Here is a 25855-nt window from a genome sequence, read left to right as displayed (position 1 = left end):
GAAATTAGAACCATGGTCACCAAAATTATAAATGCAGTCGGAATTACACTGTTATTCACAGAGAATAGGTGGAGAGAGACCGGTATGAGAGTAAGAGATTGTCTGACGACGTGACTGAGAAGGAATTTACAATCAATTTGAAAGACATACGAGCTTAATAGAGACGGAATTTATTAGAGCTATGGAAGGCTTCCGAAGAAATAGGACAGAAGGGGTAGATAGAATTCCTTCCGATTTTCTGAAATCGTTGGCATACGTGGCAACCACGTGACTGTTGAAACTGTTGTGTAGAGTCCATGAGAGTTTAGACGTACCATGAGACTTTCGGAAAAATATCGTTCACATAATCACGAAGATACCAAGGGCAGATTAATGGCATACCTATTGCACAATCCGTTTAACTGCTCATGCATCTATGTGACTACAAGAATAGTATTAAGAGAATGGAAATTTAAGATGTTGTATTAATGAAACCACTGGTCTTGCTTTATAGGATTTATTTAAATTATCAATCACACGTCCACAAGCTAATCGGTTTTGAATTTATTAAAGACTCCTATTATTACTAGGCTAATTACTATTTAGCTCTACAGGGCCTTTATACTGAAATGGTTCTCCACACCACCTAGTATTGACTTCTATGTGTGTGAGTAACTGTTTGTTCACTGTTGTGGGTAAATACATACAGCGTACACAGGGCGGTGTGTGAAACTGATAGCGATTACACTCTTCCGCTGTTGTAGAAATCTGCTCCAGATGCTGCAGATACCGTGTTGAGCTGAAAGTGGTAACCAAAGTACGGAGAAATATTCTTCGGGGCTCTGTTGCATAGCAATCAGATTGCTTTCAGTTCTGAGAAATGTCCAGTTACTATTGTGGATTTGAATGATCCATGAAGTGACTTCTTTTCCGAAGAAAACATCGAACTATTTCACTAGAACTGAACGCTCCCGTCGGAACTGTTCTCAGCTGTGGGATATTAGTAGATCACAATAGCAGTATATCGCTGGGTGTATAATAAGACGTACCTTCTTGAAATGAACAATATTTTTATTGTTCTATTAACTGATTTCCTTCCATATGCACTTATATTTTACAATATGAATCACAAACTCGCAATGGCGTCGATTTTTACATCACAAGAATGGCTCTCCTCTCCACAAAATTACTCTTAACCAGAACAAAAAAAAAAAAAAACTATATCCTAAGAATAATTATGTGAGCGCTGACCGCCACAGAGTAATAAACAATATCTTTGTCTCTCTCTCGCACTGTCACAGCAAGTTACGCTGCATGATACATCATATATGCCCCTCTTGTGGACGAACGTTTTTGGGCAAAAACAAACACGAGCGTTCACACAACACTATATCGATGATTGTTTATGACGCTGTATTAAAGTCCACTAGAGTATTAATGTCCACTGTATTTCTTATGATATTTGGTATTAGTGAATGACTATCTAAATGTAAATTATAGATTTGGTGCATATACTGCTGACAAAGGCTGTTCTGAATTCCTGATGCAGCATATATGCATAGCTTACATGCTGCTTTTATTCATTTGTCGAGGATGGCATGAGATGTGATCAGAAACCCTTTTCATCATCACTCAAAGCTTCTGTCACTCGCCTTGGGATGTCTCAAACGGATAATCTAGCCATTCGGCCAAGCCCCACAAAGGAAAACCAAGGAAAACCTCGGGGTAGATTTACCATCCTCGTATTTCTCATTTGCAAAGATAATTAATTGAATTACAATGGAAAATAAAAAAAATATTTACAATATGGATTTTTTTTTTTTTTTGAATGAATTTAAACACTGTTCACAAAAGAAACACAACACTGTTAATCTTCTGTGTCTTGAGGTGAACCGTCGACGCGTTGATTTACGTCCATCTACGATTCCCTTCTATCAGTCATCTCCGGGTAACTGATTGCATTCTATTCCCATTTCACTGTCTCCTCGTGGGTATTATGGTTTTCCGCATACGGTTAACATGAAAATAAGAGTCAGTGTAAGTTCCGTGGAAAAGGTGTTTGATCTATGCTGAGCTGAAATAGAATCTAAGATTAAAGTTCTTTCTAATTCTCTGTCCTGAATTCGAAATATTCGGAAGTCGTAAGGTGTTCTTCATTTCTATCAACAACCCTAGAATGCACTATACACAAATCCAACTGGAGCTGCCGTGTCAACTTATGCTCGTCATCTTTCAGATGGACTTTAACACTTGTTGATGTGCTTGTAACTGAAAGGCATTCGCTCAGTTGGTAACTTCGCGAGCAACAATTGATACAACATAATTTACATACACAGGTATGTTACAACAATAGTACAATTTTAAAGACAATGTTCATCACAAAAGATTGAAACAAAGTGATATGCGTCCTTTTAAAACTGAGAACGGGTTACCCCTTCCGAACAGCATGACTTCAGCTCAGCGAGTAAAAAAAACAAATACAAACATACATTGAGATTGTTAAATTGACATAAGAAAAAAATATCTTGCCATAGACCAGATTCATTTGAGTTACTAACCCATGGTCATTATGCATCTACATCTACATCTACATTTATACTCCGCAAGCCACCCAACGGTGTGTGGCGGAGGGCACTTTACGTGCCACTGTGAAACCTGATTGAAGTTACTATCAACTAAATAAAAATTAAAAAAATTTTAAAAGAAATCATTCATACTATAGCTAAATTCTCTGTATACTGAAAAGAAAACTTATCTTTACAGTGGAAAACAAATACATAATGCCAGCATATCTCTCGTACATTATGCCTGAAAAGAAAAACTAACTACTAAATTGCAAAAAAAAAGAAACTATCCTAAGTATGATTCATAGGTATAATGAAAATTTTGTAATCAATATTATTTGATAAGAATAGTATTTTCAATCTTCAGAATCTTCAGTCATCATGAAATTGCTTTAACAAGTGATGAGGATACATTCCTTTCACCCTTCCATTCTTCACATCCTTCAAAACATAAGTTCCTGGATGGGGTATTTTGGTAATCACAAATGGTCCTTGATACAGTAATTGCCATTTTGTGTTCTTCCTCTGTATAAGTGAAGCCTTAGGATGAGTTTTTACTAAAACTTGGTCTTTCACTTTATATGTTTTTATTTTTCCAAGTCGATTGTCAAAATATATTTTCCTTTTTCTTGCCTTGTCCATTATATTAAGTAAGGATTGTCGTACTTTATTTTGTAGGTCTATTTTGTTAATAGCTACTTTTCCTGAAATTTCCTGAAAATCGTGAAGATAATCGATCCATTTGGGTTGCTGGTTGTGGCAATATGTTCTCATGAACCGGTTTAATTCACGAAAAATTCGTTCCACGGGATTCGCCGAAGGGTGGTACACTGATGTTAGAATTTGTTTTATATCACAACTGGCTAATGTTTGCCTCCAACGAAATCCAGTGAACATTGACCCATTGTCAGAAAGAATAGCCTCTGGTTTGCCAACCTTGACTATATAATCCTTGACCAGCTTCTTGGCTATGGATGCAGCAGTAGCTGATTTTAATGGATAAAGTTTGACATACTTAGTAAATATATCAAGAAAAGCTACAATATATTTGCATCCTCCCTTTGATGATGGTAGAGGACCACAGACGTCGACCGAAATGATTGACAGCGGTTTAGTGGGTATAATAGGATGTAGGAAATCTTTCACACAAAAATTTCCTGGTTTGGCTAGCTGACAAATTTTACATTTCCTTAACTGTCTGTGCACTTTCCTGCGAATGTTTGGGAAGTAGCAATATGCTTGAATCTTCCGAGCACACTTTAATACTCCAAAATGTCCCCAAGTGATGTGCGTGTGCAAAATTAAGTCATTCTCATTCTTCTCGGGAATACACACCTTCCAATTATCTGAATCAAGATGCCCTTTGAAGAATAAGACGTCGTTCTCAACTTTGTACAGTCTCTTCAGATCATCGTTTCCAGGCTTTGCTAAAGTTTCCTTTATTGCATGCCAACGAGGATCTTCATTCTGCAGTTTTTCCATGTTCTTACACATGTCAAGAAAATGTTTCCTATATATTCTATCAGTCATTATAAGAACATTAAATTCGGACGGATTGTCCGTGATGTTGATAGTTGACAAATCTCCATCTGGCATTCTAGACAGTGCATCAGCGATGAAATTATCCTGTCCGCTTACGTATTTAATTTCAAATTGAAACTCTTGGAGTGAGAGCGTCCATCTTGCTAATCTTGGATGTAATAATTTACATGTTTGCAAAAAACTTAACGCTTTGTGGTCACAGTATACTGTTGTCTTCGCTCCATATAAGTAATAGTAAAATTTCTTAAATGACCAGACAACGGCCAATGCTTCCCTTTCGGTAGTCGTATATGTTCTTTCACAAGCAGTTAAGAGTCGGCTAGCAAAGGCTATTGGACAGAAAGTTGATTTTCTGTCTATCATCCTTACTTGGAAGAGGCATGAACCTATTCCAATTTCCGAAGCATCTGCCATTAAACCGAATTCTTGGCTCATATCTGGATGATATAATATTTGTGAATTGACTAAGGCATGTTTTATTGCTTCAAATGCATTCTGACATTGTTGCGTCCACACCCACGGACTATTTTTGCGCAACAAGCTGTACAACGGTTCTGCATTAATAGAGTGGTCGTGAATGAAACGCCTGAAGAAAGAGACAACTCCGAGGAAGCCCTTTAACTGCTTTTTTGTTGTTGGAAGTGGAAAGTTTTTGATTGCCTTTAGTTTCTCGGAGTCCGGTAAGATGCCTTTTCCATTTATAAGATGACCCAAAAATTTGATTTTATCTCGAGCAAAGTGGGACTTTTGCAGATTTGCGGTTATGCCTGCTTCCTTGAAACGTTCTAACACTCTTCTCAATAAATCAACGTGCTCCTCCCATGTGGTCGTAGCTATGAGCATGTCGTCCACAAACAAAGTTAAATTGCTTCGAAGTGCAGGTCCCAATGCATAATCTAGAGCATTTATAAAAACTCCTGAGCTCACGTTTAACCCGAAAGGTAAAACCTTAAATTGATAGCTTCTACCTGCATGTACAAATGCGGTGTACTTTTTTGATGGTTCGTCTAGAGCCACCTGCCAAAATGAACTTCTCAAATCAATATTTGTTAAGCATTTCATCCCCTCGAACTTTTGAATTAGCTCATCGATATTTTCCGGATGAGTTCGCACGGGCACGATAATCTTATTTATCTGCCGTGCGTCTAGCACGAGACGAACTTTTCCTCCCTTTTTCGAGACAACATGAAGCGGACTACAGTATGGACTCGTCGAAGGTTCGATCAGATCCCATTCAAGCATCTGGTGGATTTCCGCATCAACTGCCTTTCGTTGGTGCCACGGTACTGGATAAGAAATACGGCAGAAAACTTGGTGTGGTATCACATCTAAATGACATGTGTATCCCTTGATTACACCAGGTCTTTCTTGAAAGACTTCATGATATTCCTGTAGAAGATCATATAATTGCTTTCTTTGGTGTTGTTGCAAATATTCAGGTTCTTGTACCTTTTCATATACCGTATCTTCAGGGTTTAAAACTGGTTGCAAGTAATTAATTTGGTAATACCGTACAGGTTTGCTATGTATCCACTTTATTTGCAGCTTTCGTCCCTGACAATACTTTCCATGGGTACTATATTCCCTGAGAAGATTCACTTGATGTTTCTGATCCATTATTGTAAAACTGGCACGGCCTAGAGATAAATCGATATGCCAATTTCTCTCTCTAAATTCATCTATACCCAGGATACAGTCCTCAACCAATTTTTCTATTACAAGGAACGTGCAATTTATAGCTACATTTCCTATATCTAACTGGAGTTGAGTCTGCACTTTAACCTGAGAAGACTTATGACCAGTAGGACCTACAATTCTACAACATTGAACAGGAAAAACCGGTGGATTTGCTTTCTGGAGTATTCTTTGAAATAACTTCTCAGAAACGACATTTACTGCTGCTCCTGTATCTAAAGTAACTTGCACAGTAATGCCTTCAATTGCCGCCTGAATTTTCGCAACAGGTTCAGTGATATGTTCCTCTTGACAAGGCATCATATCTTTCTGAAGTTCTTCTATTAATAATTTGCCATCATTGTACCGAAAGAAATTGACGCTTGAATTTTCGCCCCTGAAAACTTCCTCGACTGCACCGTCGGGGCTTCTGACAGTCGAGTTTAGTTTGACGATCGTCCATTATTAGTAGATCTCTGCTCCGTTACGTCGGTTATTATTGGTGGTTGATTTCTCCATTCATTTGCATTATCATTTGGTATCCAACCTGAAGTTTGTGGTTGGTTGTGATATTCTTGGGTTGGTTGCTGATATCGGCGTTTTTGCTGATAATTCCCTTCTTGATAGTATCCTTTCCTCTTTTTATTATTCTTCCTCCATTTCCGTTTATATGTTTGTTCACATTGTTGGTCATGATTACACTGGTCGGGATTTTCGTTACCAAATTTCACGTTTTTCTGGAAATAATTCACCTGTGGGTTTGGTGAATTGTGTGCAAAAGGTTTGTTTCCATACTGTTTGTTGTTACTATTATATTTGTTAGGTTGGTAACTTGGCTGGTTATAGCGCACACGTGATTCTTCGAACAGAATGTCTATTGAATCCAATGTGGCTAGAAAATCTTCCACATGTTGTTCAGGCACATGTAGAAGTTTTTCCTTAACTTCAAGTGGAAGTTTGCCCTTTAATATTCGAATGACATCCTGCGTCGGGATTGGTTCATTCCAGTATTTACTTTTATTTATATACTTCTCGAAATACTTTCTTAAAGATCCATTTTTGAAAGAAAAAGGTTGTGGGTCAAAAACTTCCTTACGTAGTCTTTCTTGTACTCCCTTATTCCAGTATTTGTGCAAGAAAGCGCGTTCAAATTGGTCATAATCTTGACACCAATCGGATGCTTCTGACGCCCACATCGATCCATCTCCATGTATGAATCCTGCAACGTACATAATTTTTTGTTGCTCAGTCCACATTTGCGGCAATATCCCTTTAAATTGCTTGATAAATACCACGGGATTGATCGACTTCCTTTCGGGAATAAATATCTGGAATTGACGATATTTAAGCATTTTTTCTTCATTCATGGTCACAGGTGTATTCTGGTGGCTACTTCGCGGCGAATGATAATCTCGATCATCTGTTTCTGGTTGATTACGTAAATATGCACCAATACATGGATATTGTTGCATGGATTCGGTTTCACTGGTTTCATCAGGAATAATGTCTGCCTTTGATAAACTGCAAGTAGTATGTGCCCCTCTAGTATTAACTAGACCTTGCTGGCATGCTTTTAATGTATTTTCTATCTTTGCTTTCCAAGCAGGAAATTCATCTCCTATATTCTCCTTAATCTCTTTAACTTCTACCTTAAGTTGTTCTTGTGCAGCTTCGTTGTTAACTTGCACGTTAGAAACCGTTTCTTTCAAGGTTTTGTCAACATAATTTGGCACTGTCTCGGTTTGCTCTTTCGCCCAATCTTCAATGTCCTTAGAGAATGCGATCTTATGTTCATTGAAAAGTTTCTCTATGTGTTTCTCGCCTTCGAGACTGAGAGTGTCTATCCTCCGAGTAAGCTCAATGACAGCTTGCTCGTTATCGTGCTTAATTGTATTCACGTCTTGCGCAATAGTGTTCTGTACATGAATAACTTCCTGCACTTGATGATTTAGTGTATCTTGACGACATAAGATGTCTTTGTATTTGTTTGTTAATTCCTGATACTGTTGTTCTTGTGTAACTATGAGTTGTGCCTGACTGGTAATCAAGTGACTCTGCTTTGTTTCCAAACTCTGGAATTTTTCAGTAATCTTATCATTTATTTCTTTTAGTTTATTAGATTGCTCCTGAGCCAAATTAAATTGCGCACTCTCCAATACTTGGAATCTACGATTCACGTCGTTTGCAAAATTAGATTGCGATGTTTCCAATGCCTTAATCCCTTGTGTTATGACAGTCAAACTTGACATCAGCTGGGATAACAAATCGGTATTCTCAGCAATTGGCGATTGCACTGGGCTTAATGAGGATTGTACCGACACAATTTTCGGTACAGTGATTTCGTTTTCGCACGCGTCTGTGTCAGAGATAAAATTCATGTTGTTTGTTGGTTGCTGCATATTTCTCTGGACTTCTTTCGACATATGAATGTCGGAACTAGCAACCGTTTGTGTCGACGGCGTGAGCGCATTAATTATTGCTGGTTGCTCAGCCGTAATCGACATATCTCTAACTACGGCGGTATTAAATTCTGTGGCACTAGTTGACGATGCATTCACACTATTTAATTCATTTTGTGGCATTGTGATGCGTGCTTGCTTATTGCCTTTGAACATAGATCTAGTTACCACCATGTAAATGAGCAATTGACAGTTTCTCCTCTAAATAAGTTCTACAAAAGTGACTATTGAACTTTTACACACGCAAAAAAACGTTAATGTCCTAATGCTGTCAATGTACACTTTACAATGTGACACAAACACAGTACATAGATAACACATAAAATATTGTCTTACTATATCTACTGAAATACAGGAATTCTAGTAAAAGTAATATAGCAACACTATTTATACTTAGAAAATTAATAGCTGAAAGGTAACTAAATGCATAAATGCTCAAGAAAGCTAGTAATTCAAATGTTCTGGCCTTTTTGAAGTTTCTGCTCGGCTGCTGGGACGGCGTACTCGTTCTCTTCACAAGATACTCCCGCACGTTCAGTTAGCATGAAACATACAAAGGACCATAATGTAGTTACTCTATAAAACTAGACATATATACACACAATGAAACATTAATTACTAAATTACTAACATGGTTATATTTCATGTTCACTATGACTGTTGTATCAGGATCGTGTCCTGTCTAACGGTAGACATTTATAAAGACTCCTATTATTACTAGGCTAATTACTATTTAGCTCTACAGGGCCTTTATACTGAAATGGTTCTCCACACCACCTAGTATTGACTTCTATGTGTGTGAGTAACTGTTTGTTCACTGTTGTGGATAAATACATACAGCGTACACAGGGCGGTGTGTGAAACTGATAGCGATTACACTCTTCCGCTGTTGTAGAAATCTGCTCCAGATGCTGCAGATACCGTGTTGAGCTGAAAGTGGTAACCAAAGTACGGAGAAATATTCTTCGGGGCTCTGTTGCATAGCAATCAGATTGCTTTCAGTTCTGAGAAATGTCCAGTTACTATTGTGGATTTGAATGATCCATGAAGTGACTTCTTTTCCGAAGAAAACATCGAACTATTTCACTAGAACTGAACGCTCCCGTCGGAACTGTTCTCAGCTGTGGGATATTAGTAGATCACAATAGCAGTATATCGCTGGGTGTATAATAAGACGTACCTTCTTGAAATGAACAATATTTTTATTGTTCTATTAACTGATTTCCTTCCATATGCACTTATATTTTACAATATGAATCACAAACTCGCAATGGCGTCGATTTTTACATCACAAGAATGGCTCTCCTCTCCACAAAATTACTCTTAACCAGAACAAAACAAAAAAAACTATATCCTAAGAATAATTATGTGAGCGCTGACCGCCACAGAGTAATAAACAATATCTTTGTCTCTCTCTCGCACTGTCACAGCAAGTTACGCTGCATGATACATCATACGTGGCAACCACGTGACTGTTGAAACTGTTGTGTAGAGTCCATGAGAGTTTAGACGTACCATGAGACTTTCGGAAAAATATCGTTCACATAATCACGAAGATACCAAGGGCAGATTAATGGCATACCTATTGCACAATCCGTTTAACTGCTCATGCATCTATGTGACTACAAGAATAGTATTAAGAGAATGGAAATTTAAGATGTTGTATTAATGAAACCACTGGTCTTGCTTTATAGGATTTATTTAAATTATCAATCACACGTCCACAAGCTAATCGGTTTTGAATTTATCAGAAATCATATTAAAACCATGACTTATCACATGGTGAACAGACGACGGAGTAGTCTCAGAGGACACCGCTGGTAACTGCTTCTTACGGTCAGAACTGATTAGTATGTTAATTATCTTATAGATCGCTGGTGGTTTCCAACAGTGTTCTCAAAGATGGAGGAACTGTTGGATAACTGTCAATTTGGCTTTCGGAAGGGCAAGTGCCTTAGAGGGGCAGTTCTGACATTGCGCTTTATAATGGAAGCTATACATAAGATAGATAAATAACGGAAAAAGCGTTGGTCAATGTAAAATGGCGCCAGATGCTCTAGATCTGAGAAAAATACGATTAAGCTGTAGGGGAATACTGTTTATACACAGTGATCAGCCAGACCATCATGACCATCTGCCTAAGAGCCGGTATGTCCAATTTTTGGCAAGGATAACAGTGACAGGGAAGCAATGAGGCCTTGGTAGGCCGATGGAGGAAGTTTCTCCACATCTGCGCATACAGGTCACCTAATTCTCGTAAGTTCCAGGGAGGGGACGATGAGGTCTGACGCCACGTTCTCTCAAATTTCATATGCGCTCCATCGGATTCTGATATGGCGAGCTTGGGGGGGGGGGGGGGGCAGCACATCAATTAGAACTCGTCACTGCGTTCTTCGAACCACTCCATCACACGTGGGGCCTGTGACATAGCGCATTATCTTGTTGGAAAGCCACTGCCGTAGGGAAATACGATAGTCACGAAGGAGTGTATGTGTATGCAACCAGAGTGTGATACTCTGCGTCATGGTGCCTTCCACGAGCTCCACTGGACCCATGAATATCCCCAAAGCATATTGGAGCCGTCGTCGTCTCCATCCCTCAGTACAGCTGTTCCCCAGGAAGACGACGGATTCGCGTCCTCCCGTCACCATAATGCAGAAGGCTTCGTCATTCATCAGACGGAGCAAAGCTCTGCCACTGCTCCAACGTCCAGTTCCGATGGTCACCTGCCCACTTCTGACGCGGTTTCCGATGTCATGGTGTCAACATTGGCACATGCGCCGGTCGTCTGCCGCGAACGCCCATTATTAGGAGTGTTTGGTGCATTGTGTGATCAGACATACTCTGCTTGGCAGTAAAGTCATATGGCAGTTCGCCACCTGTCCCGTTTTACCAGTCTGCCAGCCTACGACGTCTGACAATTGTAATGAGGGGCGACCGCCCAACCCCACGACGGTTCAAATGGCTCTGAGCACTATGGGACTTAACATCTTAGGTCATCAGTCCCCTAGAACTTAGAACTACTTAAACCTAACTAACCTAAGGACATCACACAACACCCAGCCATCACGAGGCAGAGAAAATCCCTGACCCCGCCGGGAATCGAACCTGGGAACCCAAGCGTGTGAAACGAGAACGCTACGGCACGACCACGAGCTGCGGGCAACCCCACGACGTCTGGACGTGGTATCACCGTGGTTTCGCCACGTGTTGAAGATCCTCACCGCAGCACTCCCGGAAACCCGACTAGTCAAGCAGTTTCCGAAATGCTCGTGACGAGACTCCGCACCGTCACAGTCTGCCCTCAGTCAAACTCAGATAGACCGATCAGTGATATTACATGCACCGTGTGTGTGCTGTAACCTGGACTGTTTTTATCGATGGTACGTTCGTTGTTGGAATGTTCTGGCTAATCAGTATACAGTATTTACAAGAACCAAGAGGAAACATTAACAACGGAAGACCGGTAACGATGTGCTCATATTACGAAGAATCTCAGATAGTTAGGCACTCTTTTGCCCTTTCTATTCAATCCATACACTATTCAATCTACACATGGAGGAAAGAGCGATGTAAATAAAAGGATGCTTCAAGACTTAAATAGAATTGAAATTCAGGGTTAAATGATATCAATAATAAGATCCGCTGGTGACATTGCTGTCCTCTCTGGACATCTGAAAAGTGAAACCAGGGGGGCCCCTGTTTCTCTTCCTTATGTTTATATTCGCAACAATCCTTCAACGCAACACACATTCTGTACTTAAAGAAGCCTAATAAAAGATATGGTAAACATTTTTGTGGTGGGATTGAAAGTAGGTCCCACAGACATTTCCTAATGTGTAGGCATTCTTTCGGTGAAATTCTGGCACAGCGGCTGTCGTAAGAGCTTTGCTGGGGCCGTGACCTTAACAACATCTGCGCCGTGCTACAGATTATCAGACACGCTTCGTCACTGTAGCAGTGTTATGCAGCGTTGTCGAGGAGTGGGGGGTATCAGCTGCTGCAAAATGGTACATAAAGGCCAGTAATCTGTGGCAACTCGACACAGTGAGGATCCCTCACCAGAGCTGTTCCAGTTGGTAAGTCTCCTAACTGTGTCTTTCATTACTCTGTCATTACACTTTTACATTTTTAATTTTCCTGTCTTGCAAATGTCCCATGCTCAAAGTAACGAAATCGGCTGCTTCTTATACCACATGTAATGTTATTTATTAAATGCACCATAAGTCAATATGACGTACAAATAGCATTTAGCAAGTCAACATAGTTTGTGATTTTACCTCTATACTTCAAACATTTTAGCCAATATGCCCCTGCTTCTCCTGTGCGCTAGTTGCCCTTATGCACAACTTCTGATATAGTCTTCAACAAACCCGTGATCAGCAGCACATCTTTTTTACGACATATTCTCTCTTCATACGCCGACGACTTTTCCTCTCATAAGTCAGGTGACTGGCTCCAGTTTTGACGTATTACCGATGTGTTCAAAGGACACTACAGAATCATCTACTGTTTATGGAGAAGGCTAACCAATGCTGCGTTTTATAGGCAGAAAAATCTGAAGACGCAGTGCACTCCAGTGCCTACAACACACTTATCTGTTCTCTTCTAATGTAGTGCTGCGTGGTGTAGGTTCCTCACAAGATACGAATGATGGAGGACTATGAAAAAGTTAGAGAAAGGGTAGCCCGTTTAGAAATGGCGTGAACTAGAGGTGAGAGTGTTATGGATATGTGAGCTGGGATAACAATCCTTAAAACAAAGGCGTTTCTCTTTGAGGCGACATGTTTTCAAAAATTACACTCCCGACTTTCCCCTTAGAACATGAAAAAATTACTTTACTTTCGCCTTCATAGGGAGAAACGACCATACTTATTAAATACGAGGGATCAGATGTCACACAAAAATATTTAAGTGTTTATTTTTTTAGTGGGCTGTTAGAGAGTGCAATGGTTGTCAAATATTCTGTAACTGGTCCTATGAACACTCTTCTAAACACTTAAGCGTGAATTGTAGGGTAGTCATGTATATGTAGATACCTTCAATATCATGATTTATACCAAAATGATGTAATGATTTATAACACTAATCTACAGTTTTCTCAGATCTACAACAGTTACAGTTTAATGCTAATTTTATATGGTTGCTGCTAGGTGCTGAAATTATAAAACATCCACGTCATGACGCTAGTGACGGGCAGTTGGCTTTTGGATGCTGCATTGCTGTTGGTACCCCTGCTTTACTGGTACGCGACGCGGAACTTCAACTACTGGAAGAAGCTGGGAATCCCCTACATGGAGCCCACACCTTACGTTGGCAACATGGGCAGCGTTGTGATCGGCCAGAAGCACATGGGGGAACCAGTCTTCGAATGCTACCGCAAGGCCGGAAATGTTCCCTTCATGGGCATGTTCGCCTTCGACAAGCCCATCCTCTTGGTGAAGGACCCCGCTCTCATAGGACGCATCATGAGCACCGACTTCTCCACGTTCTACGCAACCAATGCTAAGATCGACCCAGCGACTGATCCGGTCATTGCCACGTCTCTTTTTGGCCAACATGGCGCAGGGTGAGTATCTTAGAGAACAGACACACAGCACGAATTGTGTGCAAAGATGAAAATTTTCCAAACTTGTACTATTTTCAGAGTAAAAGATGCCCATGCCCCTCTACTTTGTTCCCTCCTTTTCTTCTCTCTCTGTTTTTGCTGGGTAAGTACCGAAGAATACTTCCAATTCCTTCACATTTATTCTTTTCCGCTATTTTTCCATCATGGCTATTTTTTCTGTCTTCAGAGTACCTCTCACTTGTTCTCTTACTGCATCTGCGTTGTAATCCCTATAAATCTAATACAATCCTACCCAACTTCTTTCTGCTGTTTCTTTGGTTTTACTTAGCATTTTGCCATAGCTTGCAGGATTCAACTTGTTAATTTTCTCTGAGAGATAAATAAAGATCTTTTTGTGAGAGTACTGTTATTCATTCTACATAAAACTCCGAAAAATATTAATTTTCTTTTCCTTATTGATTCCAGTAATTTTTTGAAATAATTCTTCTTATTTTTCAAATCTCGTTTCTCCTTCCTTACGATTTTCTCTCTAACATTTTTAGCGTATCTAATATGTATAGCTCACGTGCACACAGTCATTCTAGTTTCACTGAATTCCCTCATTTAGTTTTATTACATTTTTGATGTAGTCGCTTTTTACTATAAATACTTTTTTATTCGACCATTCATATTAAGACATTTATTGCCCAAAGAAAGAAAATATAATGCTAAAATGTTTCATCATTTGTGTCGAATTTTGAGCTGTGGTAAATGTGGCACAACAGCAAGTATCTATAAAGTAGTGCCGTATTTATGTGTATCAGTGGGTAATGTGTCATCAGCTATACCTGTTCAACACAAGTCCCAAGACATTTGTCGAAGCTTATGTTTAATTCACAGTTAGACAGAATTTTAATAACAAGCCAGAACGCCTATTTGTTGGACCAACAGTAAGGGAAAAGTTATTTAGGTTTATAAGACGAGATTAAATATTTTAACTGAGGTACGCTAAGCCACCACATGAGAAAAAAACAAGATTTTGTTGTTTTGTTTCAGGTGGAGGAAACTACGTACTGTGCTATCCCCAGCATTCACTTCTGGCAAAATGAAGCTCATGTTTCACCTAGTGAACGAAACTGGACAGAAACTTGCCCATCACCTCGATTCCGCAGCCTCAAAAGGTATGGTCTCCTAGTGTTCAGAAAAAAATTTATACATATTTTTAAATGAAACAGATAAATATTTGGTGCTAATGGACACTTCACTCCTTCACTGTAGTATAACTTTACTTACCACCTTTCGCATAAATTTATCGTTTTCTTCTCAGTTTTAATGGTAAAAGGCAATAAGCATAGATTTGTAAACTACGTGATGTGTTTGTGCTTTAGGCACAGCAGTGGAACTGAAGGACGTCATGGGCCGTTATACGACGGACGCGGTTTGCTCCATCTTCTTGGGGGTAGACGCTAATTCTCTCGAGAACCCAAAGTCTCCACTGCGAGAGCACGTGCGGGGAATCTTGAGAGATACCGTCGTTGGAAGGATCGTCACCACGCTGGCGTTCTTCGCTCCACAGATCCTGTCCACACTCCGTATCCGACTTGGCAGCAAGAAAGTAGAGGACTTCTTTGTACAAAATACAGTTAAGGTATGCACTAACCATTCAGATTCATTTAAATACTAACCATACAAAAGGACAGCAGCATTTATTTGTTGTACTTATTAAGGGTGCTGTCTACAGTAACTCGAAGTTCATCGGAATCGATGTGTTGTACCCTGAATATATTTTTTACGTAAGAGTTAGTGCAGGAGGGTAAAAATGTTGATTTCTCTTATTACGTTGCAATACAAATAATACAATGAAAACTAAACTCGAAATAGACGAAGGAAGTGGTAAGGAAAAATTTAAATAAAACCAGCACAACTTTTTTGGTGTAAACGACCACAATCAGTAATGTACTGAAAGAAAATGAGAAATAAAGGCTAAGCTACAATTACCAGTGTAAGAGCTCAAGTGTTTTGATGTCGGAAGTGGAGAAATAAGTTGGTCATCATATGTGGTGACACAGAGTATTTGATAGTCAGCTGTCTATTCAACGCACAGGGACTATATTTTATCTACAAAAACATTAATCGGAGAGGGAGGAGTGCGCACTATATGTAGTTCAGTAAAATGGGATCAAATGACTCAGCGGTAATGTTGTCATTTACTTAGGTAATATATGAGGGGAAAAATTATAAACGTAGAGATTCTTATACCAGCCCCTGGATTTTATGTAGCAAAGATAATGTTCGGGTCTGGCACTTGTTTGTAATTAAATGTCGATATTTTTGTGTTCATAAGGATATTAAATTCAGCTTCAAAATGAGGTCATAACGTGGCGTATATGACAGTGGACATAGTATTATTTGAGGATCATATAAAATTAGTTCTTGCTCTGTTGTGTCTCTTAGAGTTTGACGGTGATTGATCCTCTGATTTGAAAGTACTGTGTTTGAATCTACTATTTGGCAATTTTTGTGGTGTGTATATGTAATGAGTAAGGAGACATAAAGGCTTCATATACCTTTTCTAGGCGTTTCCTTACGACTTGTCTGAAAGCCAATGTCTAGATGCATTATTAAGTATACGAATGATCAGACGACTTGATTAATCGTTTTCTATGCCATGGGAAATTAAGAGATGCCTTACGAAAACCGTAGATGCAAAAATAGAGTGCCCGGGAAGAAGTATCTCTTAATTCCATGTCAGAATCTTACTCTGCAGAAAAATTCTGCGAATTATACGAGTGGTGAGTAAGAGTCACAAGATGAGAGCAAAAGGAAAATTCTGAAGCAAATTTCGGTAGTGTGCATCCGCGAAGATCCTTCGGAAACTAATTTGCATCTTATACTACAAAGGCAGATATAGAGAACATGACTGATATGAAAGCAAACTACAAGAAATATATCACGCCCTTCCGCTAACACATAGTTAATTTAAATAAAATTTATTACCGCAACATGATGTGAATATTAAACAATTTCTTAAGTAAGACGTGTTTTCTTATCTGTTCACGAACTTGAACGTTTTAAAAGATTTAATGATAGCCATTAATTTTGTGCGTTCACAAGTTTAGTGACACACTTATTATCGGTACCGTGAAAGAGGCATATTTAGGCTCACATCTACATCACGGTGATATCCACTGTAAAATATTTGAATTTAACTTGGTTTAATACTTTACTCAGAAATAAAATATTCATTTTATGTTGTTAATTTTTTCCTCAGGTCTAGTGAAACTAGTTCTTTTAACACGCATCTTTTGTCCACAGCTGATAGAACACCGGAAGGAAACTGGCATTCTTCGGAACGACGTAATTGACATGCTCACGAAAATTAAGGAAGAACAGGCAGAGGGCGATAAAGAACAACTCAGTGAGTAGAATATCTGTTTCCTCAAATTTCAAGATGGCCGTTTGATTTTTTCAAGGTGATAATTATGAGTACAGCTGTTTACGCCCCAAATCGATAGCATAATGTAAAATATTAAATACGGAAAAAGCCAACTGAGTTGAATTTTCTAAAGACATACGGTGATGATGAATTTTGGTTTGTGGGACACTCAAATGCGTGATCATCAGCAGCACCAGTACAAATTCCCAACATTTACGCAGTCCATCTCTTGACGTAGTCCAATCTAGCCAATGTCACGAAAGATCATGATGATGATGATGTTGATGATGAAAATATGAGGACAAGACAACCACTCAATACCCCGGATAGGGGATATCCACAACCCGGCCGGGAATCGAACCCGGGACCCACAGAAAAGACAAACTTTGAAGACACGTTTACATGATTACGTTTCTGTCTTCCTTAGATCTACCGCGATGTTTATTTAGGCCATAAAAGGAATACGAATTTATCGATTTTCAACGAAAATAGTATTAAGATTAGTAGGAAATTTTACGGAGTTCAATGGTTAACAGTGATTGTCCAGTGTAACTTGGCGAGGGCCTTTTCTAATGGTTCCGCAACGACACGTAACATCATCATCGATGGCCTATAGTGTCTAACGCCAGATGCAAGTATCTTCACGTCGTGGAAATTCACCAGGCGACAACGTGGAACTTGATGCCATCCTTGACCGGTTTCTTTCCATCTGCTGCAGTCTTCCGGAAGCTCTTCTCACTTGTCGCAGTTCATACTAAATGCGTTCATATCGCGCTTGAGGCAATATTTAAAGCACAGTGCGGGTCATTCACGGCGTCCCTGCCTCTCTGAGTAGTGTGCGTCGGAGAAGTCGGGGGTGTTCGGTGCGATGTAAGTGTCTTGGCCAAAGCAGGCGACTTTGCATAACAGTGGCGGTAGTACTCAGTAGCTTCTCAGAATTCAGGACCATCTCATTTGTCACATGGTCCCTCTATCTTGTGCCTGGAATGTTTCCTAAACACCGTAGATAAATGGCGTTAGACTTCTTGTTTAGCTTGCGATGTCCAAATCTCGGCAGCATCCAAGATGGTGCTCAGCAAGCTTCCTTGATAGAAGAGTATTTTTGTGGTCACCGTAAGGTCTTTATTGTTTCATACCCTTGTGAGTAGCTTGCCAAGTATTCGCCGCTTTGTCAATACTTGCTTTTATTTCGTCGTGAAGAAAAACATCTTCTCAAACTAGCGTGCCGAGGTAGGAATATGTCACCTGGACTCCGCAAGGTGGCATCTAATCTCGTGGCAGGCATGTCCGTTTATGGTTGAGCCATAATCACACTCAGAGACGCAGACAAGAGTTTGGATGTAGCAACGTGTTTATCCGTATGCCTCTCAACCTCGTCGTGAGTATGTACTACGAATGCTGCTTCTTCAGTGGATAATAGGTTGCTTACAAGTAATAGTACATGGATCTGAATGTCGAGGTGCTAATTTCTCCGTCATCACAGGCATGTTAATTAATGTCCAGATTTGTTTCGCTGAAAGTAACTTCGACAAGTATCGAAAAGAATATACCAATCAAAGTAGGTCTCTGTACGCAGCATCACGAACTTCTCTTTGCATAACAAAACTATGTGATGTCCTTCCTCGATTCTGGTAAACAATATTTTCCTTGAATTCATTCCCAGTAAACAGCATATCTCATTTAAAAATTATTTATAAGTTACTCCAGTGGAGAGTTTTTATCCTCGACTGTGACGGCGTGTATTGTTGCAGAGCTGACGAACGAGATCATCGCAGGCCAGCTGATGTCGTTCTTGGCTGCTGGCTTCGACAACTCGTCTTCGACGCTGGCCTTCGCCCTGTTCGAGCTGGCGTGGAACCAGAGTCTGCAGGAGGAGGTGCGCCAGCACGTGCGCCACGTGCTGAGCAAACACGGCGGCCACATCACGTACGAGGCTGTCACGGAGATGACGGACCTCACCAACGTCGTTAGTGGTGAGTGCTACCTAGCAACGGGTACCCCGAAATCATCTTCTTGAAACATGTTTCCACTAATTTACCGGCATGCCCCAAAAACGTTTCACAACACAAAAAATGTTTTTGGTGTACCCGCACCACGGCTGTTCGATATCAGAAGCCACAATGATTAAGTTATCTAGGGACCTGTTGCGTGCTTTTCCATTTGACTGTAAAATCTTTTTCACCAATGTGGAGAAACCTTACAACACGACTATAACTCATTATTATTCACTACTATTGTTTTTGATAACACATTACGCAGAGTAAACCTTCATGTGTTTGTTTACTTAATTACGAGCTGTGTCGTAGACACAAAGAAGGTAGATTGGAAAGAACTGCCAACCACTTGCAGCATATGATTTTATTACACCTTGACCGTGGTTTCGACAGTTCTGTTCATCGGTTTTATATACAAATAATTCGACATTTTGTATGGTAGAGCCGTATTATGACTGCAGAATAAAAACTGCAGGAAATATTTACAAATAATTTTAGTGAAACGTAGTTACGTAGAATCATATACTATCAATGGCCGATGTGGGAGTCATTTACTCTATCTAGTAAATGTATGTCATCCACTTAATCACCTTATAAAATAGTTACTTAAAAGTAGTAGCTGTCTAATATAAGGTTTTTAAAATGCCACACATTTGACAGTGGATCCAACGATGTGTTGTTTCCCGTCTGAAAGATTAGTGTATGTATGAGATTTAGAATAAAACGTCGCATCGGATCCTGCAAACCGTAAGAATGCCATGTGCATAGCTGTTGACATATGCTGATGGCCTATGAGTAGAGGCACTAGAATTAGGTCACGTCTGGTAGGTGGCGCTTCTACGAGTCCTGTACGCGTGTAGCTGCAATGAGCGGCGTGTGTGATTTCACAAATACATATCCATTACTACGATTAAATTGTTAACATAAAAATGAAAAAATTTGAAAGGGGGGCGGGGTAAGAAATGTGCCATGATGTCGTATGGCTTTGTCAGTGTAAACTGATCAGCCACTACATTATGACCACTCACCTAGTAACAGGTGTCTCCACCTTGGGCACGGACAACAGCACCGACGAGTCGTCGCAAGGAAGAAGTGAGGGCTCGGTAGGTCGCTGGAGGCATTTGGCAGCACATCTGCACACACAAAAGCAGTGTGCGATTTGCAGGGGGGGATGTGGTGGATTTACCCCCCTCTGCATCAGACCATCCCGTCCTCTGGTTTTAGTTTATGCATCCCAACCTGGGATAATTATTTCCCACGCACTGGAGTAAAACTTTACATATAATGTAAATTTGTGGAGCCAAACACTGAGAGTTTTTAATAAGTCTTACTATTAACACTATTAATATGTTTCAGTTTTCTATCATCAGAATGAGTACAACTTTTCACAAATGTGCCTCTACGTCTTGAATTCCCCTCGTATATCTGTACCTGTATGTAGATGATTTTGTAAATAAGCTTTACCTATAATGTACTTTTAAAGATATAACAAGGGATGGCTTTTCTGATAATGCATTCGCGTCAATAGTGAGTTTCGGCATTAACATCTATTTATAAATAGCTGTTTAACCATGCGTAACGCCACGGTCCAAGCTAGTCACATATATATATCTACTAACCCCCTAAGACATCCCCCCCCCCACTAGTAGAAGCACAAATCGCACCCTGCACAAAAGTCACCTAATTCCCGTAAATTACGAGGAAGGGAGCGATCACCTCTATGTCAGGTACTACCACATTGCAGATGTATTCGATCGGGTTCAGATCTCATGTGTTGGAGGATCAGCACAGCTGCTGGAACTCGCCACTGTGTTCCTCCAACGGAAAAACTGCAATTATTAGAAGATTAGTGCCAACTGAGAAAAAGAGAAAAGGGGGGAGGGGCAGAAAGTCGAATAGATCGTCACTTGGTTAAGTATCATGCACTTAGTTCGAATTGCAGACGTCGGTCCCCTCGGTAATAACACGACCTTTTCTTCTTTTCAGAGACGCAGAGGAAGTACCCCACAGTGAATTTCCTGAACCGCGAGGCGTCTCGCGACTACAGGATAGAAGGGACGGACATCGTGCTGCCCAAGGGCACCGCTGTCTTCGTGTCGGTGGCCGGTCTCCACTCCGACCCCAAGTACTGGAAGGAGCCGCTCAGGTTCTGGCCCGACCGCTTCAGGGAGGAGAACTCCAGGGACCGACCGAGCCACACGTTCATGCCGTTCGGCGAGGGCCCCAGGACGTGCCTCGGTGAGCACCCAGACACTGGTGTTTCCGCTTCCAACTGCGTCTTTGTCGAACAAAACGCGAGTGTGTTGTCGTGTATACGGTACACAATCAAAAAGCATTTTATACAGGGTACCTCAAGTCCTCCCCGTAAAGCTTTGGGATCTTACTTGATCACTGCTCCTACCCAGCAGCAGAATCTTTTCAACATGTGAATTACGAAGCGTAAAAGAAAAAGGAGCAAAATATATTTATACAAGTAGCGTAAGCTGTCCTGTACATTAAGGCATTAAGCCAATCGAACAAAGTCACCCCTCAAAAAAAGGTGAACTTATATTTACATAACATCAAATATTATAGTATATAATTCTATTAAACTAATAATAAAGTATCAGAACCTTATAAAAACGCGGATGTTAGGAAAAAAAATTTGTAAGTGCCAAGATGGGAACCACCGCCCCAAAGAGTTCAATACATGACAGTGACGCTACCAATTACGCTACACAAACCCTACGTCGTTTTCAGCTAATCATATTGTATTACCCATTGCTGAAAACCTTAATCGTAGATATGTTGCTAATTGAAATTTAATTATAATAAATTGTACCAAGAACAATTCGTTTTGGGTGGATCTTCAGTGTGTCACTGTCTTCAAATAGCTTACTCTCATAATACGCAAGTTACAATAATTCTTTTGCCAAGAAAATGATGTTTCTCATTATTTTATTGGATCGAAGCACACAGTTAACAACAGGTTTTGCAGTGATTCTCAGTTTGCTGGTGCTCAGAAACGGCATATATACATATAGGCTTGAAATGAATGCCAATATGGCGCCTCACAACTCTGTACTGAAGGAGGACGGCGTGCTTGTGACGTAGGTGGCGTTGTGCCATCTCATTGGTCAACGCTGAGACGCACGCTCAGAATATTTGACATGCCAGATATTGCTCTATACGGTCCGCCCCCGGTAGCTGAGTGGTCAGCGCGACAGACTGTCAATCCAAAGGGCCCGGGTTCGATTCCCGGCTGTGTCGGAGATTTTCTCCGCTCAGGGACTGGGTGTTGTGTTTTCCTAATCATCATCATTTCATCCCCATCGACGCGCAAGTCGCCGAAGTGGCGTCAAATTGAAAGACTAGCACCAGGCAAACGGTCTACCCGACGGGAGGCCCTCGTCACACGACATCTCTCATTGCTCTATACCTTCGGAAAGACTCCCGAGCGTGCTATACCACGCTATGACGTTAGAAACTCGGCACGCTCAACGTTCGGATGCACGGTCCGTGTGCCGACGGCTTTAGGTTTCGTAAACCTCTGCGTGATAGGGAAAGCCTCTTGTGTAGCGCCTGTCGCTGGAGTTTGTTCAGCATCCCAGAAGCGCCCTCTCCATCACTGGACGATTTGCAGGAGGAAGTGTGCCACCCTTCATTTGATCTCCTCTTTTGGAACCCCTAACTAATAATTACCCCAGACCAATACCGCTACGAATAAATTGTGACTGTTCCAGTTTCCGTAGGGCATTTGATTTTCCTACCATTAGTTCCGCGTGGCCATTCCCTATTAGCATGTTCGAAATGTTTACCTGTAGGTATTTTACGATTATTGCGGTTTTCCACTCATATTTCCTGAATACTGTGATCGAACAGCTGTGGTTCTCTTTGGCTATTTATGAATAATTCGTAAAATTTTTAACTGTGGGGACAAGCGACTGCCCCTGTCCTCATCATCGACGCTCACCAAGTCTTCTTGCATTTCGGTACAGATTTACGCCAGACGTCCTAAAATATCTTCCATAAGAAAATCTGACGTTCCCGAACATGTACGTCTTGTATTGACGCTTTCATTGATTAGTAGCTTCCGTGAAAGAAATATTGGTATGAGCACATGTTGCCAAGTTCTACACCTACATCTTACTTCGAAATTCATCTAATGATGTGTGACGGAGAGTACTTCTCGCACCAATAACTGATTCCCTCCCACCACCACCACCACCGCCTATCCTGTTCCACTCGTGGATGACGTATGGCAAGAATAACTGTCGGTATGCTTTTGTGTCTATGTGCGAGGGGGAAATATATTGTCCGACTCTTCTCGGAAAACGCTCCAACTTTCAAGAGCAAACCTATGAATCTCAGTCTGGCACCTGCTCTTCCTACTACGGTCATTCCACTTAAGGTCGCTTTAGATAGCTACCTATAGATATTTTACGGTAGTTACTGTTTCCAGCAGTTTCTCATCAACAGTGTGGTTGTACAGTAGTTGCATTGTTTTCCTATGTAGACGCAATACGTCACATTTACTTATGTTCAGGATCAGCTACCATTCATCAGTCCCCTGTAGCTCATTTTGTAAATCGATACTCTCTTCTGGCTTTGCTCCTTTCTTATAGATAAGCACACACTCTTAAAAAAAGCACCAGACACTATGTAGATAATTTATATTCATTTTAAACAATAATGGCCCTACCACACTTCCTTGCGGTAATCCGGAACTGACCCTTACATCTGTCGATTTTGTTCCGTGAAGAGCGACGTGTTGTGTTTGGAATCCAGCTGTAAAATGGTCCTTATCATAAAGTCAGGAAGTATTAAATTAAAAACTTATTTCTCTAAAAATGTAGATAACCTAATTCCTAGTTACATTTCACGTCCTGTGAAACGAGGAGTCAGTGCTATTCAAACACTATTAACGAACAAAGAACTGAGTTATAAAAAAACTACTTGTAAGACAGTGAGGAGAAACGAAGAATGAATACTCTATTAGTGTCATGGGCTATAAGTTGTCTGTGGATGTTTCAAGAGGTATAGTCCCCTTCAAAGGTAGCCCAATGATGGCTCCAGTAGCTGGGTTCGAGCCCTGGCAGTTATAAACACGAGGTGTAGAGCACTAAGGAATAAAGGAGTGATGAGTCACTCGAGTAGGAAATTGTCATTGTGAATTTAGATCCTACAAAGTAACTCCCATGACAGTAAGAAGTTCGGTATGGGTAAAAACAAGGGGATGTACAGTTCTCGTAGTCCGATTCTCTACTACTCCTCTTCTTCCCACTAGGTTGTAGTGGTGCTTAATAAATGGCCGTGGTTATCCGTCCGTTTGTCTGGGCCGCTATACCTATCGACCAGATCTATTTAAATCGAGTCCTGTGCGTATGTATTTTAATTGACTAAGTATTATTTAATAAGTTCATATCCAGAGATTAATGAAATTTCAGTTGTTATGACTAGGGAACACATTATAATAGCGTTAGCACGTAAGGTCTTATCATTGTATATGTCACATAATGTTTTCTCTTTATTATGAATAACCCCCTTATTTTGCCTTTCCAGGTATGAGACTCGCGTACATGCAAGTGAAAGTGGCTCTCGTGCACATTCTCAACAACTTCGAAGTGCACCCTGCGCCTTCCACACCTACCAGTTTGAGTTACAATCCATCCAGGTTTGTCGGAACTCCAGCTGTAAATGTGTCCCTACTCTTCAAGAAACCCACCTCTTTGTAAACGATAGCTGCCTGCAGGATACAGGCTGCGACATCACTGACCTGGAATCTCAATGCTTTTATCATATAGGCAGAGCGATCACAGTATTTCTATGTTGAACCAAACAGTATAACTGGTTCAAGTATTTATTTGTGTGTATAATTCGGATACTTCTCCTTATCCAAGTATTGTATTGTTATCAGTTATGTATATTTCTACGACGTTTTGTAATAAAAGCTTCTGTTAAATTCCTCTTACACGCTCTATTTCCATCCTCAGTTGTACCACGTGTAAGTGAATAGCCTTTCCTTGTGTGGGTGTTATCGTAAATTCGAACCTGGGAATGTGAACTGACAGCCTAAATGTGCTACTGAGATCAAAGCAACATCACTTACATGAAATTGAAAAGAATCCTGTAGGTGTTTGAAAACCGATCTCATTCATAAGAAAATAAACAAGCAAACCAATAATGTCACCTTCGGTTGATTTCGTCAGTGCGAACTGTTTGAAGAAAAAAACCTAACTGTATAAAAAACTGTAATGTCGACCTGCATAAAAATGAAACCTGAAACACACGAACATTTCTGCAGTGACATATGATACTGGTAAAATAATGAAACTGAAGGGGCCAAATTTGCGGAAAAGAAACGGAACATTAACCCTTTTGAATTTCACCTGCAAAATGAAACACTGGCAGAAAGAGCAACACAGGAAGACACCACAAGAGCTAAAAAACTACTGCTAAAAACTAACAGCAGTTGGTCCAGAGAAATTTGGATCATAATCTTGATACAGAATGCCAATGAGACACCTGAATCAAGCATTAAGTACTGAAATTTTAGTTAGGAAGGAACTTATATAAAAAAAGGAAAAGGCAATTACAGACTCTAATAGGAAAATTCATTTAATCTGGAACTTCCGTGGTACAGTAAATTAACTCAGAAGATCAATGAGTGGAATAATTAC

General features: G+C 40.3%; 1 protein-coding gene across 1 annotated transcript; it reads left to right on the top strand.

Annotated features, from left to right (window-relative positions):
• The first annotated feature begins 12255 nt into the window (after positions 1–12255).
• LOC126100365 (cytochrome P450 6j1-like) lies at positions 12256–25146 on the top strand. Its single transcript, XM_049910975.1, has 8 exons — positions 12256–12297; positions 13372–13787; positions 14823–14947; positions 15155–15414; positions 17082–17184; positions 18954–19175; positions 21183–21434; positions 24738–25146. The coding sequence occupies exons 2-8, from the start codon at positions 13399–13401 to the stop codon at positions 24908–24910; spliced, it is 1524 nt and encodes a 507-aa protein (XP_049766932.1). The 5' UTR covers positions 12256–12297; positions 13372–13398; the 3' UTR covers positions 24911–25146.
• The last annotated feature ends 709 nt before the right edge of the window (positions 25147–25855 follow it).

This window comes from Schistocerca cancellata, chromosome 9 (genome assembly GCF_023864275.1).
Source record: "Schistocerca cancellata isolate TAMUIC-IGC-003103 chromosome 9, iqSchCanc2.1, whole genome shotgun sequence".
Classification (NCBI taxonomy): domain Eukaryota; kingdom Metazoa; phylum Arthropoda; class Insecta; order Orthoptera; family Acrididae; genus Schistocerca; species Schistocerca cancellata.
The sequence above is the reverse complement of the archived record's forward strand: the minus strand, read 5'-3'. Positions and strand labels throughout refer to the sequence as shown.